The sequence below is a fragment of the Hippopotamus amphibius genome, chromosome 11 (assembly GCF_030028045.1).
Source record: "Hippopotamus amphibius kiboko isolate mHipAmp2 chromosome 11, mHipAmp2.hap2, whole genome shotgun sequence".
NCBI lineage: Eukaryota > Metazoa > Chordata > Mammalia > Artiodactyla > Hippopotamidae > Hippopotamus > Hippopotamus amphibius.
In genome coordinates, this window is record NC_080196.1 from 346,073 (window position 1) to 364,874 (window position 18,802).

General features: G+C 48.6%; 1 protein-coding gene across 8 annotated transcripts in view; it reads right to left on the bottom strand.

Moving 5' to 3' along the window:
* Window positions 1-18,802, bottom strand: part of EXOC2 (exocyst complex component 2) — a 146,089-nt gene that overhangs the window by 45,620 nt on the left and 81,667 nt on the right. For all 8 annotated transcript variants that reach the window (XR_009048053.1, XR_009048051.1, XR_009048052.1 and 5 more), the window contains exons 13-21: window positions 13,800-13,865; window positions 13,469-13,626; window positions 12,999-13,120; window positions 11,867-11,928; window positions 7,826-7,906; window positions 7,549-7,608; window positions 6,831-6,892; window positions 5,222-5,288; window positions 1,350-1,466 (exon numbers count right to left, since the gene is read on the bottom strand). Coding sequence is in view for 4 of the 8 variants with exons in the window: in XM_057699582.1 (XP_057555565.1) it covers window positions 1,350-1,466; window positions 5,222-5,288; window positions 6,831-6,892; window positions 7,549-7,608; window positions 7,826-7,906; window positions 11,867-11,928; window positions 12,999-13,120; window positions 13,469-13,626; window positions 13,800-13,865 (795 nt within the window). In the remaining 4 variants the exon portion in view is untranslated. The remainder of the gene's footprint in view (window positions 1-1,349; window positions 1,467-5,221; window positions 5,289-6,830; window positions 6,893-7,548; window positions 7,609-7,825; window positions 7,907-11,866; window positions 11,929-12,998; window positions 13,121-13,468; window positions 13,627-13,799; window positions 13,866-18,802) is intronic.

The following is an 18,802-nucleotide window of genomic DNA, read 5'->3' on the forward strand; positions in this document are numbered from 1 at the left end:
ACCACCTGGACAAAGACTGGGAAGGACATCAGAGCCTATCTGCACGTCAACTGCATTCCACTTCTTAATGCTACAAACTGAATCTAATAGATAATTCCCACTTACAACTGTGTAAAAACCTAAAAATCTCCTTGCTTGTTATATGCAATTCCTAATCATTTCATATATTTTTAAAGTGATAAAAGATTTTTTCAATAACAATGTTGGTGTCATTACTGTTACTGCATAAAAACAAAATGCCCACTTTCTACAAATACTAACTTTTTACTGCAGGAGAGCACCCTGCAATTCTTAACACAAAAATTTCTGGAAATAAGCTCGACATTTGGCCCTAAAATTAAGTCACAACATTTCTCATCAGGATGATTAATCTTTACGAAAAGGCAGGAAAACAAGACACAGCCACCCACTCTGACATTTTCAACCTTTGAAAAAAAATCCCAATCTAGTTTATGAACTGAACCATCATTTGTAAAAAGTATGCAGTCCATCAAGAGTGCTTTTTGATTATAAGATTGACAAGATCACTATCTTTCTTATTCTCTGCACTGAGAAAACTGTACTGACATTACAAAAGTGGTTCTAGCTTAGTTTTACTTAGAAATCTGATAAACCTTTGCCCGGGAACCAAGCAACCTTTAATAATAACAAGATTACTTCATTTTTTCCTTCTCTGCTTACTTGAGAAATGTAAACAACAAAGTGTGACATCTAAAAAAAACTACTCCACTGACTTCTACAGGACTCATTTTTGTCTGCCCTTCTACAGGCAGGACTGGAAAGTGGAGGGGATGTATTTTTCAGGTAAGAGAGTAATCGAGAGCAGTGCCTGCAGGCGTGTGTGTGTGTGTGTGTGTGTGTGTGTGTGTGTGTGTGTGGGTGTGTGTGGGTGTGTGGGTGTGTGTGTGCGCGCGCATGCGCATGTGTGTGTGCTCCAGCACCCGTGCCTGTGCTCCAGCAGGCACGCAGAAGCCCTGCTGTGGTCCCCTGGAGGCGGAGAGAGGAAGAGGAGGTAGTTCTGCAGGCTCAGGGCTTGCTGTCAGCTAGAAATAACAGCTTTAACCTAAAAGAAGCCAAATCAGAGATGACTCTTAAGGATCTGAGTTTGAAGCCTTTCTTTCCTTTCCTTTCCTTTCCTCAGTTTTGAAAAGCTTAGGTGGGAAATATACCAACTCTACCCCTGAGAGGGCTCTAGAGCTCTGGAGAAAAAGGAGAGCGTCACATCAGTGACTCAGGGGGCCAGGGCGGATGAGGGTGGGGAAGGAGCAGGGGGTAAGGGGGGCTGAGAAAACAGCTGGAAACTAAGCAGATGGACACAACCACTCGCCCATTTAACACACTTCACTTACCTGTGTTATTTTTTCTATTCCCTGAAAGTTGTGCTTTTCAAAATGCTCTGCTATATTTAGGAAGGTGTGACGTTCCAGGTAGCAGCAATTACTCAGGACTATCAAAAGTCGCTGTTCCTAAAACCAAAACAAATTTTTAGAAAATTACATTTATAGTAACAAATTGAAACTCTAACAGATAACATTTATCACTTGTTAAACTTAATTATAATCTCCTGGTGTTTAATATCACTATTCAACACTGTTTTTCGTCGTTCACTCTTTCCAATAACAGAGAGAAACACAATACAATTCTATCACTCTAATAACTGCTCCCGTGACACAGTGCGCTAAAGAGTCACACCAGGCTGGACGCAAGTCCCTTTTGCAACTTCACAGCTGAAGGGAAAACGGACGGAACACAGTGAAACAGGATCAGCTGCTGTGCTTGTGAAAGGGACTCCACTTCACCGATTATTCTGCTTCACACTGTTTGCACCCCAAAAAAGCTATGAAAACGGATATGTAAAAATAGCTACCCAAAAATGTAGAAACCCTCAGAAAATAATTTCTAAACTTCCCATAACCTGGAGGAGAACTGTAATGCCATCCACAGATGGGCTCCTTCACAGGACGTGTTACGCAGAAGAGTCTCGCTCTTCTGGGGACTGACCTCTCCCCAGCCGGCCGTGGAGGGCTGTTCCACGCTCCCCCGGCTTCCAGCTGCCTAAGCTGATTTCTTATCAAAGTCGCCAGACCCCGGGCCGATACAGCCACCGCCCTCTTGGAGTTCAGTGAACTGGCTTTGTAAAGAAAGTTCCAGGAATGGCACTGTCCCTGCTCCCGCAGGTGTGATGGCTTCTCTGGAACAGCTGTGACTAATTTAGGGCCGTGGTTTAGATCCGTGACTAAAATCTAAGGCAGGCTGTGCCTGCTGCCAGGTCCTCACCAGGGTGACTTAGGCTAAGGTCAGGGGGGCAGAAGGGAACAGCCAGGCCCTGGCAGGCGCACAGACCACAGGGCTACGCTCCGGAGCCGCGTCACCCAAGAACTCCATCGGCTCCTTCAAAACGTGCAAGACATCCTATGTCTGTACTTAAAACGCTACTGTTTAGTTCTGGCAGCGTGTGGCCTGCTTGCTGCCTTTTGTGGTCGTCAACAGATACAACTAAAGGCCCAGGAATAATCACGGTGCTTTCAAAGCAATGAAAGGTTGTAAGTGGCCTGAATGACTCCCCAGATGGGAAGCCGAGGCTCGAACAAGGTCAGCGCGCTCCGCGTCCACCCCTCCTCCGCGTCCACCCCTCCTCCGCGTCCACCCCTCCTCCACGTCCTGTGTTCAGACTGCCCGAGACAGGCGCTGGGAGGTGCCAGGCGAGGCTGGGGGAGGCCAGACCCCTGCCCACCCCCGTGTCACCATCACGTGGTCCCTGTAGAGCACGGGACATAAAGTCACCGTGACGCTTTATCAGCCGCTCCGAGCACACGGCATCACAAACATCTCACCTGCCCTCTCAGCCCACAACCAGCCTTTGCTTAGCTTCCTCGGGAGTCTGCCCTCCAGGCATGGCCCCCGCCCCCTGCCCCTTTCCTGCCCTGCTCATTAATTAATTCTGGTTGATGTTCACCCTTGTAATCTGAATGGTTCTTCCCCCAGAATGGAAAAACTATTCGAGCGATTTGAAGTCCTACTCTTAGTAAGCGTATTTTTTCCTCAAATATAACCAGTCAGAGGAAACAAGAGTGTGAAGAAAAACTGACAATCGAATTCCTAAACTGAACGCCTCGTCAAGAGCTGATGAACGACTGAGATGAACACACACGTTTGAAAATAACAACTCAGCCCATCCAAGGCGGCACCTGCAGACCGGGGCCTGTAACCTGGGCAACAGACCCGGGCCTGTAACCTGGGCAAGGCGGCACCTGCAGACCCGGGCCTGTAACCTGGGCAAGGTGGCACCTGCAGACCGAGGGCTCCCCGGCCTCACGTGCCATTCCGGCTCCTCCACGGCATCTCTGTGATGCGGGCGTGAGGCCGTCCTCAGTGGCGTGCCCGAGATTCTCCTGTCAGTAAGCAGCAGACCAGGAGGTGAACCAGAAGCCTAGCCCTTTTTCTTCCCACAGCTGCCTCTCTGCTGGATGACAGAACAAGACCCTAAGACGACCTCAATCACCGGGACCAACTCTAACGCGATATCCCCCAATGGGGAAAAACACAGGAACTGAATGTGGTACCAAATCTGGACCAACGTCAGGAGAGTGAAACGGGAGAGAGAAGGTCCAGCGAGCAGCAGAAGCAAGTGTGAAGCACGTGGGGGTCTGGGTGACAGCAGAGTGGAGGCTCAGGTGTGGTTCGGGGGAGTCCCGGCTCAGGGGAGAAGCAGCGCCCAGCAAGTGGTGTCCGCTCGAGCAGGGACGCTGCGGGCACACAGCAGCTGCTGCGGACGCGGGAAGACCCTCACGTAGGCACGGGGCTCGTCCCCAAAGACCCAGAAATGGCGTCAGTTGGCCAGACAGGCGGCAAGGCCTGTCTCAACTGAGAAGGACCCTTCCTCAGCGTGTCCTCCTCTAGCCTTCCTCCCACGTTCACAGGGCAAGAACAGCGTGAACTCACCACACGGCCGTCCTCCGCTGCCCTCATCCCTGACCCAGTGCAGGCAGGTGCCCCTCGGCCGTCCACACGCCCTCCCAGGAGGCCTGATGCCCCGTCAGTCTCGATACCGCTCAATACTCCGATGCTTAGACGCGCTTTCCACCCGTCTCAGGGACACGCTCCCCCTGGATCTGCTTCTCTCTGATCCTTCCTTCTCAAGGAACTTCCAGGCTCCCTGCCTCGGGCCTTCCCTCAGATACTGGTACCCCAATTCTGTTTGTATATCTTTGGCCCTCCTCTGTTACTATTTTTCCTGGTATTCTCATCCACGCCCAGGCCTTATATTGCTGACTCACAAACCTGTACCTCGATCTCTCTCCTGGGGTCCAATCAGCCACCAGACATCCCACCTCAGCGTCTCTCATTCAACACATCTGCTCCCAAACTGAATTTTTAATCTTTCTTTAGAATCTGTTTTCTTCCTGAATTCTCTCCGTGAACAGCGCTATTATCTACCTAGTCACTCAAGTAATTAAACCTACGACAGCTTTTAAAAAAAATTACTTTGATTAAACTATACTTTTCCTAATACAGCAAATCCTTATTGGGAATTCATACTTATAACAATTGTATAAATAATATATGGCAGGAAATTTAGGTCACATGTTTTCTTTCCTGAGCGACACACACATCCTTCAAGCCAATGACAAACCTGAGAGGGTTATTATCATTTTTTTTTTTAAGACAGCTGGAGTTTGAATTTCAACGGCTGAATGTACATACCGGATAAAGTGTGTGTGTGTGAATCCTCCTAAACACACGCATATGTTTAAAACGTGTGTGTTTACAGAAAAGGTGATTTGGTTTTGGTTTTGCCATGGAATTCTGTGTTCAAATAAAATGCTATTAGGGAACCTACAGAAAAAAAAATAGAGAAAAGCAGAGCTTCTCTGTTTAAAGAGGAAACTATGGAGAAAGAGTGCCCATCCTTTGCCTCTTTCCCAGCCTTCAAGCACCAGGAACCACACTCAGGAACCCACACGACGCGGAGAGGAGACAGAAGCACTTCAGTGGCAACTTCAGCGAAAATGTTTCTAAGTGTGTAATACACACAAGACTATACCTTTACTATACTTCCACAAAATAAAACACGGCTCCAAAGTAAGAGCAGTACGCTACAGCAGCAACACGCAACAAGCATCAGTCATTTAGACGGAGTGACGAGACAGTCATTACGCAGCTTTTAAATGACACGTATTACTTTCTATGTATCATCTTAATTATTCACGATCTTACTTACAGAAGTCAAACTGAAGTCTTCATGGATACTTCCAAACAAATCAGGAGATGAAATGTCAACGGAGAGACTGAACAAAGAAGCAAGAAAACAGCTAGAGTTAAAGCACTAAAATTAAAAATGCTGATATAACGTTATACGTCAATTATACCTCAATAAAAAAAAGCAATGAAACCTATGTAAATCTGACTTTAAAATCTTTTGGTCAAAAATCATGTAACTTTCTGTTCTTTAATATTTAACACCTAACAGCTCACAGTAGACACTGTGGACTATCTATGAACACAGGCATATAACATGTGCTTTTGGGCTCCTCCTAATAATTTAATTTCCAGGTATAGACTCTCACAATGGAAATGTTTTTGCCCATCATAATCTAGAGGGGACTTTTTCGAGCTCACATTCATAGTAAATGACTTACAGGTGAGTTGTGTTAGGAACTAAGTTAATAACCCACAGGAGACTAGACAGAAACTGCAAGGGAGGAAACACCAAAGACCCACTGATTAATTTATAGGTACCGCAGAATAGTAGTTAACATCTTAGCGGGACTCCTTTTCTTTAAATCTAAACAACCAATTTTAGAATTCATATGGAAGACTAAACAGATAAAAATATCAAATAATATCTAAAAACAGAGAAGCAGTAAAAGAATACCAATCTGAAAAACATTAAAAAAATAAACTAATGATAATTAAAACAACAAAAACTGATTGATAGGGAACATTTGTGCATGAACAGAACAGAAGATAAAGTTCAGAAATACCTTCACCACACAGTAGAATTCAGTGATGTGTGGGACAGAAATGGTAACAAAACAACAAGAAAAGACTTATTTAATCAAAAACATCAGGAAACTGATTAACAATACAAATTCCTGGTAAGTTAATATGCTAAACACATACAATCAAAGAAAAACTAGAATAACTAAATATGTATTAAGTCTCAGAGAGATAAGTGTCCTATATACTGAGAGGCCAAACCCATGGAAACATGGAAACAGACAAACATGGAAAAAATTCCAGTTGTCAGTTATAGACTTAAGAGGCATGTATTTCAGTATGATCTGTGTCAGAGCATAAACTTTAGGTACACAGAAGATACACGTGCCAAATATTCAGAAAGACTAGCTTTTAAAAAATCCCAGAGAGCATCATTCTAAGAGAATTCTCACACGAATTTGGAAACATCAGGAATCGACACGTGCCTCTGGGGCTCAGCTGGCCGAGTGTGGCCCAGAGTGACTTCTACCTGCACCGCGTGCGTCCGCAGGAGCCCAGGCAACCCCAGCACCACGGCCGTGACAGCCGCCCACCAGGAGTCATGCAACTCAACTCCCCGTTTTATCATCTATAAACCCTGCTCCTCTGGACGCCTAGCAAGCTAACCGTGTGTTCCGTTTGCTCAACGTGCCTCCAGCAAAGCTGAGACAAGTTCAGAAGATGAAGAGCCTGTGGAACGAATACAGGCCACATGTATAAAAATACAACTCACGTGAACACTCGCGCTCTCTCATTGGACGTCTCAGGGTGTAAGCCCAAACACAGAACAAGAGTCTGTATTTTCAACCCTCGTACGCGTTATCGGCAAGGCTCCTGTCATCTCTACTTACTGTGCAGTATCTACGTCAGCATCGGGCTTGCAGCTCAACTGTTCCAGACAGTGTATAAAAACCTAAGTCAAAAATAAGACGTTTCAGTGGTATGAACGCTTAGATACTAATCTATTCGGACATTAAAGGTAATTTTATGTAAATAATCAGAAATACAGGCTCTGTCCTGTAAGTGGTATGCACGCACATACACCTTCTGTGTGTCCCGTGTATGGAGCGCACGCACACACACACACACACACACACACACACACAACAGGCACGCGCTGGCAACACGCATCCCAGTGCATGAGGCTACGTGCTCAGCAACTTGAAGCACCTCTTTTGATCCCATCATGAGGTTCTTGAACACATTTTATTTGCTTCTCTCACATGTGTTCAGCTGTGTTTCTGTGCCCAGAAGGCACCGGTCCCAAAGAACCTGGCGCTCTGGGTATGATGTAAACAACCGCCATGTCATCTCACCTGTGCTCTGACAGATACACACACGCAAGGCACCACGAGAACACAAGCAAGGGAGCGTAATACAAATGAGGTCTCGGGGCGCTGCTAGGCAAGGGGGAGCTCATCTTGCCTTGAACTTATTTACCACAAACTACTACGTGCTCAGGCGAGATGGAAAAGAACAGCTATTTCACGTCTGCTGGGCACGGACTATGGACAGCAGGGAGGACGAGCACTCGGCACTATTGCAGGCGTCGGTGCTTCGACACGGTACCTGCATGATATTGATGCTCAGCTGGCAAACCTCCTCCTGGGTTCTGGGCTGCTGAAAGACCTGCAAGGAAGAACGAGAACTTTTTGTTTATGAAGTTCACATGAGACGTTAACACGTGAAAAAGCGCACCCGGTGTGGGCAACCTGACTCCGAGAGAGGCGGGAACGGAGAGCAGGCCTCGGGCCGGGTGACCGGCACGGCGATGACCCAAACCCGCTCGGTGGGCCCCGGCCCCGCCCCCCACCCCGCCCCCGGGCGGCTGCTCTCGCACACTCACGCTGGCTTCTCCGGGCTTGCACTCCAGGACGCCTCGCAGCGACTGCAGGGAGAGCAGCACGCAGCGCTCAAACTGGCAGGGCTGCGGGAGACAGAAGCACACAGGCCCTGGGCGCGCAACCCCGGAGCAGGGGCGCACGCGGCCCCGACGTCCCGCTTCCCAGACGTGCGGAGAGGGACCGGGACACAGATAACCTCCCCGTCACCCGGACCCAGACCCGGCGTGCTCTGCACTTGACATTTAAAGATGCTGAGTCCCAAAAGCACATCTAATTCAGCCAGGACAGACGTCGGGTAGAACGAGAATTTTTCTTCAAGATTCTACTCTTCTGATGGGCAGATGCCAGGATAAAGCGCAGACACAGCCCACACGGCACGTCCCGGGCCTTCCTCACCTCTGCACCCGTCAACACCGCGGACGGCGGTGACCACGACCCAGAGTGGGCCGGCACCCTTCATTCAAAACCGTCTCTCCGGTCACCTTCTACGTCCATCAAGTCAGAAGACGAAACTCGAAAACATACCCAACGGATGGCCTTCAGGACGCGTCTGCCTGAGCCCTAACCGCACCCCAGGCTCGCCCTGTGTCAGGCTCACTCCCGGGACGGCGACACGCGTCCTCATTACGTATACATTCTGGGCGGAGTCGACACACGGTCACTTTCACAGAAAAAAAGTGCAGAAGTAAAATAAACGGATTGCAAAGAAGAGTAAGTGCCACGAAGAGGACGAGGGGGCACGCCGAGGAAAGGGGACGGGGCGGTGGTGGGGGGCTGCTCTACGCAGGAGAAGCCCCCGAGGCGTGAGGACACCCACGCCGAGACCCGGGGCGCGCGGGGCCACCGAGCCGGAGACGGGAGGGGCCGGGAGGCCCGCTGCGCCAGCTCTGCGCAGCATGTGCAGTCGGGCCTTCCCCGCCACGCACACCGCAGGCACTAAGAGAAGTGGGGGGGAAATCGAACAGAAAACAGAGACACCCGTGTACAAACCAAAGCAAGAGGAGTTCCCTTCCACAGAGAGGGAGCCAGGCCTGAGGCAGCTTCACGTCCTTGTCACACGGTGCTCTGGAGCCGCCAGAGGGCACCGTCAGGCACGCGCAGCCGTCGCGGCGCAGAACCCGCCACGGGCAGGGCAAGAACCCGGCTGGCGCAGAGCGCCACACGCGTCAGAGGCTGGCAAGACGCCCCCCACCGAACCCGCCCGCCTGCCCCAGGAGGGAGCAGAATCTATGACGGTACAATACTAACAGCGGGAATTCAACCCCAAGTTCAAGGGCGGGCAGGTCAGTGCCACTGTTCCCGTGCGGGTACCTAACTTTCTGGCAGGAGGGTGTGAACAGAGCCCAGGGAGCACTCCCGGTGGGAACGGGAGCAAGTGCGTCTACGCAGCGGCCACTTCTTTCTTCTGAGAAGAAAGCACGCGCACTATCTCTGCCTCTGTGGGTGAGCCGCCCAAGGCAGCTGACTGTAAGTTATCACATCCCATTCTGGTGATTCTGAAAGAAGAAAATTCTCAGACTCATCCAAACGGAAAACAGGCAGAAAACACTTCCAACACAAGTAGAAAAGAGGATGCTCTCCAACAAGCTGTTTCAGACACTCAGCTGAAAGCACAGTCATGTGCGTTTCTTTAACTTGACAAGGACTCGCAGGGAAAGAAGCATCCTGATTTCAGACAAGCGGGATCAGCACCATGGAAACGCTAAGAAAACATAAAGTCACGTGTGTGACAGCCTTTGCGACCACTGACTCTCGGTTCAAAACCTGGGGGTTTCAGATGTTCGATGAACACGCCGAGCTGGGCCCTGGATGTGGCTCCAGGCCTGGACTCACCTTCCCTCGCGCTGGAGGTCTGTGCCCCAGCTGGCGGCACACGCAGCTCCCACACGTCTAGGGGGTGATCAGCACACTTCCCCAGCGACGTCCAGGGAGACACGCTGGCTGGCACCGAACCGTGCCTGAGTGGGTTTAGGTCTCTGGCCTGTGTGTCACCAAACACGAAACTAGCTATTCTATGGTTGCAGTTTCTTACCATATTACAGTTAAAAATTGACTAGAAGCAAGTTTCTAGAGTAACCATTTCAAAGGACTTTCGAGGGGGCTTGTCTCCTACAAACAAACAACCTCAGACGTGGCTGCTACCTCCCCTGCACACACTGCGGACCCCGCGGCGCAGTCCTCACACAAGTGCACGAGACGGGGTGCGTGAGCAACCCGAGCCTGAAGAAGGGCCTGCAGCCAACAACTGTTTCATGACTAAGCTGTTCAATTTTGGTCAGTTTTTTTTCTTTTTAATGAACATAAATCCTTCAAAACAGATGCTCTGTTTTCTCAGACTGAACACACACAATGATCTTGTGCAAAGAAGCCAGTACTAAGAACCCAGCGTCAGGACCGTGCGGCCCGTTCTGCCCTGGCTGGTTTCATTTGGGGCAGTAACTCAGTGGTGTTGGTCCAGCGATGTCTCTATGGCCAGCCGTCCGGGCCTGCTGTGATAATTAGGGAGGACACAGGTGTAGGACAGAGCTTTGATAACAGTAAGGCTTTATGTAAATCTAAGGTATTTTTATTACACTGGCCCTAGTGTTACAAGTATTCGTTTAAAAGAATTAAAATCCTCCATATGTGTATAAAGATTTGTAGGTTACAGCTTTTCTGGACAGCATCTCACTTAATCCTAGCCAACAACACTGTGAGCAAACATTCTGCAGAGGGGTTCAGGGGCTTCTGAAGATGGCAGGGCTCCTGAGGCAGAGCCAAGGACGGAAGCAGACCAGACGCTGAAGCAGCGCAGGGCCTTCCCTCCACACCAGTGCCGCCCAACACAAGTGCGGCGTGAGCCACAAACACACGTCCTGTGTGGAACCTTAGCTTTTCTAGGAACCGCAATAAGAAAAGTAAAAGAAAAGCATAAATTTTAATTTATAACTTCGGAGGAAAAGAAGGAAAGAATTTCAACTTGTCAAAAATTCCCCAGCTGTCAGAGGAAGACTGTGGACCAGCACACACACTCAAGGACACGAAGAAATGCTGCAGGGGACGGCGGCTCCTCAACAACCCGAGCAGCCCCACCACACTGTCAGACGCTGTACGCCCGCACCCGTCTGCTAAGGTAAGACAGAAACTGCTGAGGCCGGCAACGTGCTCTGCTAAAAAGCTACATGTTTTCCACCCTCCATCGCAGACAGCATGTGGATGAATTCTGGCCAATCAAATGCCAGCAGAGTTGTCAGCTGTGGCTCCTGGGAATGCTGGACTTCCCTGCTGACAGGAACAAGGCCGTGATGGCTGGAACTGCAGTGGCCATCCTGTGATCATGAGGCCACCCTGAGAGAGGAGCCACACTAAGGATCACAAAGCAGAGGCTGGAGGAGCCCTGGACCCTGCCCGCACTGCATGACGTAGCTGCCACCCCAGTCCCAACCTCTTTAGTGGGAGAGAAAAAGGAAATGCCCCCTTGTGTAAGCCACGGCGGGCATGTTTTCACCTACAGGGCTGCTGTGGGATCCACGGGACAGACTGGAAAGCGTGAACTCAGGAGCCCTGACCCACCACCACCTCCAAGGGGATTCCGGAAATCTCAAAGCCCCATCTGAAAGGACGACTCCTCCACAGTGAGCAGACTGGCTGTGGCTGCCTGCCTGGCCTCTCGTGCATCTGGAGGCGCTCACTGCTGTCTGTGCTGCCTTCGGGCCCAGCAACAGCATGTCTCCCCCCATCATGAATTTCTGAAAAAATTCAAGCTGCTGGGTAACTGAGAATTACATTTAAAAATGTAACACAAACAAAAAATAGTTAAGAGTGACAGAATGAAGAACGATCACTCTAACGGGGATCCAGTTTTTACTACTTTTTAAATATCTGTGGTCAGTGTTAAGCGAAAATGACTCTGCGAAGGAAAGCTTTAAGAAGTTGCGTTTCCATTTCCAGAAACTTTTTAGAGCTGCAACAGAGACAGCACAGGCTCGTCATTATCAAAAACATCAACTGTCTTGCACACATTGGACAAGAACGATTCATCACTGAAAAAGGTTTAAACTTACTAGAGACGTCAGGCCTTCACTGTCCACAACCCAGTCCTCCTTTTCGGCCAATCTCTTTATCTCTGCAGGGAACACAAGCACACAAAGGCGTCTTGTTTCACGTATCTCACTGAACTTTAGAGAGAGAAATCCAAAAAGGTTATGGTTTTTAACTTTTTTATATGTTTGTAAAAACTTAGTGAAAGTAGGGATAGACTATAACTCTGGCAGACTCAAGGATTTACATGTGTACGACTCCCTGGGTTTTTCTAAGAAAACATGAATGTAAATAAAACTGTCCACTTAACCCAACCTGGAGGGTGCTGGGCTAGGCTCGCTGACAGCGTCAGGGGACAGTCGGCACCAACTCAGCACCCGATGACCCTGAACAGGTACCAAACAGGACACACGGCGGTGTCCCCCGAGAACTCTGGCGACCAGAGTGGACCCTCCCTCGGCGCCCTGTGTGCCCAGTGACGACAGCACGGCTCCCATGGAGGGCGGGGGGAGGACGGCGCCCGGAGCACACGCGAGGGCCGAGCCCTCGGCCGGGCCAGGAGCCAGTCTGTGCAGATGCGGCCTTCCTGCCACAAGCTCCTGGGCACAGACACCAGCAGCCTGCAGCCTTTATAACAATGGTCTTCACTGTTTTTGAAAATAGGTGGCACCCAAAAGGCCGCCTGGTGAAGAGAACCTTTATTGTTTATGACTATGTGCAAAAATTCTGAAAACTCTAAAAGTATAAAGAAACTTTCGCTGCAAAGAGAAACTGTTAACAGTCTTTCTTCTGATTCTATGCTGATACTTCTAAATTAAAATTTCAAATACATATATATTTTCAAAATTGGGATCATACTTCACACACATTTTATGTTCTACTTTTTCCACTTAACGTTTCCCATAAGGATGTCCTTACACCCTTAAATATTTTTCAAGTATATCCATCTTGATTTCTGCATGGTCTGGCATCTCAAAGTAAATAGTTTGAAAAGTATTCAAAAAAGAAAAAAAATATATCGAGCTACAGATGATCTGAAACATTCAAATTTCTGTAAGAGCATCTCCTTCTTGCTTCCGAGGATCGGGACGCTGAAGAGGTGGCGTGTGCCGAGAGCGGCTGTCTGGCCAAGGCTATCTGTGCTTCTCAACACACCTTCTGCCGTGTGCTGCAGCGTGACCACCACACAACGCACTCGCAGGTCCAAGATGAGGTCCTGGACCGTCTGCAGCAGGTCAGTAGGAATCTCGAGGGCCGTCAAGGACTCATAAGTAAGCCTGTGGAACAAACACAGCAAAGCGGAGGTGAGCAGAGCGGGATCCAGAAGCAACTCCTGACATCACCTCGGTCGCCCCACGATTCACGACGGCGCCTGCAAGCTGCAGGGTGACGCCGAAAACAAGGGGCGAGCAGGCCCACGACAGGGATGACAGCATCGCACGGGAAAGGGGACACTCTCGTCAGACACAAGCACCGGGAAGGGTTAAGAGCTCGATTATTAGATGACACACAGGAAACGGTGGACACAAAAGGACAGACTAAGCGTCTGTGTCGAGTGTCTTGACAATCGTATCCGCACTCAGTGTGTGCTCCCCCCCTTCTCCGGAGGACACGCCCACATTTACCTCAGAGTCTGGATGACGTGCGCAAGCCACTGCCCGGAGAGCTCCGCCTCCACCTCCCAGCCCGCGTGCTGCCGCCCTCCGCCCTCCGCCACGCTGAGCGGGAGCAGGGCCCCGCGGACCAGCCGCACCAGGCAGTGCATCACTTCCTGGACCATTTTCTAGACAATGATAAACAAGCAAAACTGCATTAAACGGCATCAACTTGATTAAGTCAACTGCGGGAGGCGGCCTGCACAAGACAAATGTCTCCAACGTAGATCAAGCCTTCTAGTCACTTTGGTGGAGAAAACCCTACCCCAAGAAAAAGTCTCCATACCCATCCTTAACTTACCTTAAAATCATTTTGTCTTTGTCTTACATTCTTAGATCTTTCAATGTGGCCTGACTTCTCAGCAGTCTTCAAAATTAAAAACAAAAACAAAAACAAAAACAGAAGAACATATTAGTTGTCTTTAGAAATAATTTATAAAAATAAGTGCTTTGGCAGTTGTACATAAAGAAAGCATGAAATATGGTTACAACTTGATTAAAAGGAACGTATAAGAAGTAATCTAAGTCTCTGATTAAAGGATGACTAATCAGAAAGCCCTTCTTATTCCAACAAAAAGCCATTCATCGTCCTAAAACCTTTAAGAACAACGGCCGTCAGTAAAGCTAAGCATTAAGCTGAAGCTACCCTCCTGGTAGGCGGACCCCACATGCCGTCTTCATCCACGCTCTTCTACGGTTAGACCTACGGGCGCTCGGCCCACGACGCTGCCCCAGCACTGCTCCCGGGGGGCGCGGAGCCGAGAGCAGCTCTGGACAGGCGGCCGGCCGTCTCCGGGCCCTGCTCCACTCTCCCCAACAGCATTCGTTAGTACGCGCACTAACGCTGGCATTTTATCTTTAAAAAATCACACATCCCTGCTCCTCTTCCAGGGGTTTTACAGTCTAATTTAGGAGGGAATGTATTCTAGAGCTGAGTGTGATCTGTTTACTGATAACCATGCTTTCCTCTGATTTCTCTTTCTCCTTAGAGTAATGTATAGAAGACAACTTTACACTGATTAAAAGAGAAATCTCTTCAACTGGATTTCAATTAATTTTTTATTATCAAATTTTCTAACATCTAAATATTATTATTTAGAATGTTCTCACAGGGCAAACTTAGGAAACTTTCCAAAGAAACAAGCCATCACAAAATGGTACAATGCAAAAGAAAATTCTGATACTTCACAAACATAATGTAAAAGTTACCCTTTAAAGGTAAATTACTGCTGTATTTGGTTAGAGAACTTGCAAGTTAGGAACAAATGAATTAAAAATGATTATGATATTGATGCCAAAGAACTTTTAAAATATTTCAAGTAATGTTATTCCTCTTTTAGGTATAAGCTGGAGGAAGTGTGGAGAGTCGGCCTACACGATCAACACTGCTGACTGGAAGGAGTAAAACGAGGACAAGGATCACTGCCGTTCTCAGCAAAGTACCAGGTGCCCTGGCAGAAGAGGCCAGCACACACAGACACACACGCCTCTTCCAGCAATAATGCACACATTGTGCAGCTTCTATCATTTTTTTCTTTGTAAAGAAGCCCTTTTGAAAGAATTATTACATTCACAATAACAACAATAAGCGAATTTCTAAGTTCACTGGCCAACAATACTCAAAATTCTTTGCACACTGGGATTTACAGAAATTGATGCTTTTATTGCTTTATTAAGACAAATGAGAAATAACTGAAGCGTTTCAGAGCTGCAGTGAGAAGTGACCAGAGGGGCTCGTGTCAGAGTCTGCCCAGCGAGAAGGAGAGGCGCAGGCTGCAGTGTGGGGGAAGGGGTGGAGTGCCCCTGCCCTCCGCAGGTGTGACACTCCCCCCATCTCCACGTGTCCTTTGGGGGCTTCATGGAGGCTTCACTAAGTAGACACGACTGATTAGATCACTGGCGACTGAGCTGGGCCTCCAGCCCCTCTCCCCGCGGTCTGGGGGTGGGACTCAAAGCTCCTACTCTCCAGAGACACAGCTGGCCCTCCAGACAAGGAGCCCCATCCTCAGGTGGGAGACAAGACCCTCATGCACATAACAAAGGGCCTCTTGCTCCCTTCTCACTCAGGAAGTAATGATAGCAATCGTGAACAAGATCAAACATATAAATCACAAGACGACAGCACCACATTTACAGCTCCAACCCAAATCTTTCCTCTGAGGCCCAGATCTGAATTTCAGATTGCCTGCGTGGTGTCGGAAGAAGGCCTAATAAGCGGAACCAGGTGAAGTAGTGGCGCTTCCTGGGCCTGGATATGCTGACGGCGGACCCTGGGGTGTGCTAACCTCCACAGTCACAGGAGCCAGCCCCTGAGACGAAACCTCGTTCTCTTTACATACATCCTATCGGTTGTTTTCCGATCCCCGGGCTGATCAGACCTGGTTTACTGTGCTGTGGAGGAAGGAAGGGACTCTGCAAGAAGGATGTGATTTGTCTCCAAGAAGGGTCGTGCCCACATAAAGCTGTAAGTGCCCTGACTGTCAGATGGTGTCTTTTCTGGTTGCATCTGCCACAGTACCCAATGCTGAGTTTTTTATACAGTGGGGCTTATTCAATGGGAAGATTATGTCACAGTCCTTTGTTCCGTGACATATTTTTGAATCAAAGAAAAGACTGAAAATCAATTGTTAAAAAAATCATACCAAAATTATGGTTAAACTCTGCCAGAACAATTCTGCCCATCGCACAGGTGCTAACGCATGCATGGGGACACCTACTGGGCAGAACAGCTGTCTAAATGTCGAGGCCCTGGAGGGGCGAGGGGCGGGGGCGCTGGCGGTGAGGCACACCTCTTCCAGTTGTTAAACATCCTTGCTTGTGGTGTTAACGCGATGGAGAGCGGAACGTCTCCCACATGCTGCATTCTGTGTAGTCTGCCCTACTTTTAAAAGAAAATTTAATTTTGGAACAGAAAGTACATTTTAATTTACACACCATGAGTTATCCATTTTTTAAAAATGCTGATTCCTATTGTTTAAAAATTATTTGGATACTTTAAAAGTTTTCACCTCAAAATACACTATATTTAAAATATATCTAAAGGTGAGATCTTACCCTACTATTAGCCATTTCGCTAGCTAAAAACCTTAACTCTTTCCTGCACACACAGACCAAAACTACTTTGTGGTAAGACCAACGGCTAGATCTCACTGTTTTGATTCACATGTTACTTCACGTGGCCTTGACTGGTCTGAAGAGCTATTTGTTAAACTGTTGGAAACTCCATCTAAATCTCTTAACGGACGAACTCTAAATAAAACAAAACGGTTTTACAACAAGAAAAAATAAGAAATCCCAAGTAAATTGTGTTTAAACATTACAGAGCTTCCTTGCATGAAATTAAAACCCTGGAACTCTTCCCAGTATTGTTTTAATTAAGTCTCTGGCTCTCACTCATGACACAACGGCATCTCCATTCCTTCTACGTCCTCTGGTGTCTTTCTCGCTTTTCAATAGAGGGCAACTTAATTCAAAAGCATGTCCAACCCAGTGAAGTGAATTACACTCAATTAATAATTCGTACTATAAACTTTTTTAAAAGTTTACAAATATAAATAGGTAGAAGTTCCACAGGCACATCCAGCTCAGCACCACCAGTCACAGAGACTCTCCAGGGCATATGTTACTCCCGCGCTCACTCACTTCTCATCTGCAACCATGTCCTTCATTCAGACGTTTACCACAACCAGGCGCACCGGCAGGGAAGGAGAACACACTCCCTTTTCACTAAATTATCCCAGACCAGCAACCCTGAAAAGATGCAAGAGGAGGCAACTCCTGCCCACGCGTAGGGGCCACCTCCAGACACTGACCCAACTGGAGGGAAAACACTCGGCTGGAAACAAACCTAGGCTTCAGGCCGCCTCCTGGGCGCTGCTCCCTCAGATGGGAGGACCCGCCTGGCTCAGCCCGTCTCTGTTCTGCACCAGCCCCGTACTTCTTAACCCAACTAAACTTGGTTCACAAAACACTTACTGTGTGCCAGGCCAATGACACTTCAAATACTGGAAAACATATTCACTCCAAATAATAAAGGCAAATTCTTACTTATCGGGCGGACATGTCACGTAACGTTAGCTCATCGAATTCCTAAACCAGCGCCCCAGAAGCAGGCAGAGAAGCAAGGTTGTCTGCCTCAGGCCACAGCCAGCACGCGACACACCTCGGGGGGCCCACCCCAGCCCCAGTACGGCAGGAGCAGCTGTGAACCTCGCAGCCAGGCCCTGGCGTGGCAGCCCCTTCCCTCTCCAGCCTCAAGAGAGACCTGCGCGAGAGGGAGCAGGTAAGAGGAGGGACCGCGTGGCGGGGCTGGGGGGTGGGGAGTGGCTGTCCCCCACTGCGGCAGAAGGCAAGAAACCCAAACCCTCCCCACCACAGAGGCCGCCACTCTCGCCCAGCTGCGGTGCACAAAAATGCCAGCTGAAGAGGCACGTCTGAAAGCAGGACACTGAGAAAACTTTTGTCTGGACATCTAAAAGCACTCCCTTCCTCAGGCAGCAATAAGAAAGTCTGCACTTGTGAAGGCCAAACTCTACACTCTACACATATTTTATGGAAGACTGACTTTCTTTGTACAGTTAACTTTTCAACAGAGCTTTTGTATAACCAAGTGACACAAAATGGACATAAAAGAGTTGTGACGTATGTTACTTACTGCTATACTATTTCAATGTATCAGTAACTGATACACTGCTGAAATCATCAGAAGAAAAAAATACAGTGATAATTCATGCTTAAGAGACTGGTTTTTCTGCACGAAGGCATTTGCTTTTCCGTGCACGACTGTTTTCCTGTTTTTCATGTAGTAAACAAATTTTATGGTTTAGATTACTAACCTTTCATTTAAACAAACATCTAGGGATCTACCAGGTTTAAAGGAAAAGAGAGAGCGGCAAACTTCTTTAATAGCGGCATGAGCACACGTCCGTGTCAAAGGAGACCGGACGGAACTTGAGGACCAAGACACCCACCACCTTCCGTGAAGGGAGCGAGGTCTCAAACTGCAGAGGTGTCCTTGGTGTAAAAGAGCAAAAGCAGTTTTGTGCCAGCAAGTGCACTACCCCCAGGAAGACCCCACCTCTCCCCGCTCCCCCAGGGCTGTGAAGAGTCTCCTCGGAGACACGAAACCAGAGCTGTCTTCTCCCGAGTCACCGCGGCTCCAGGCAAAGGGCCTCAGAGTCTATCTTCCGGGACCTGGGGGCCTGTCATGGCGCCTGAAGGGAGACAACTGAGAGAGGAGTCCGATTCTGTGTACTACACACAAAATCAGAGTCGTTACTTTATGTTCGTAATTTCCATGCTCCA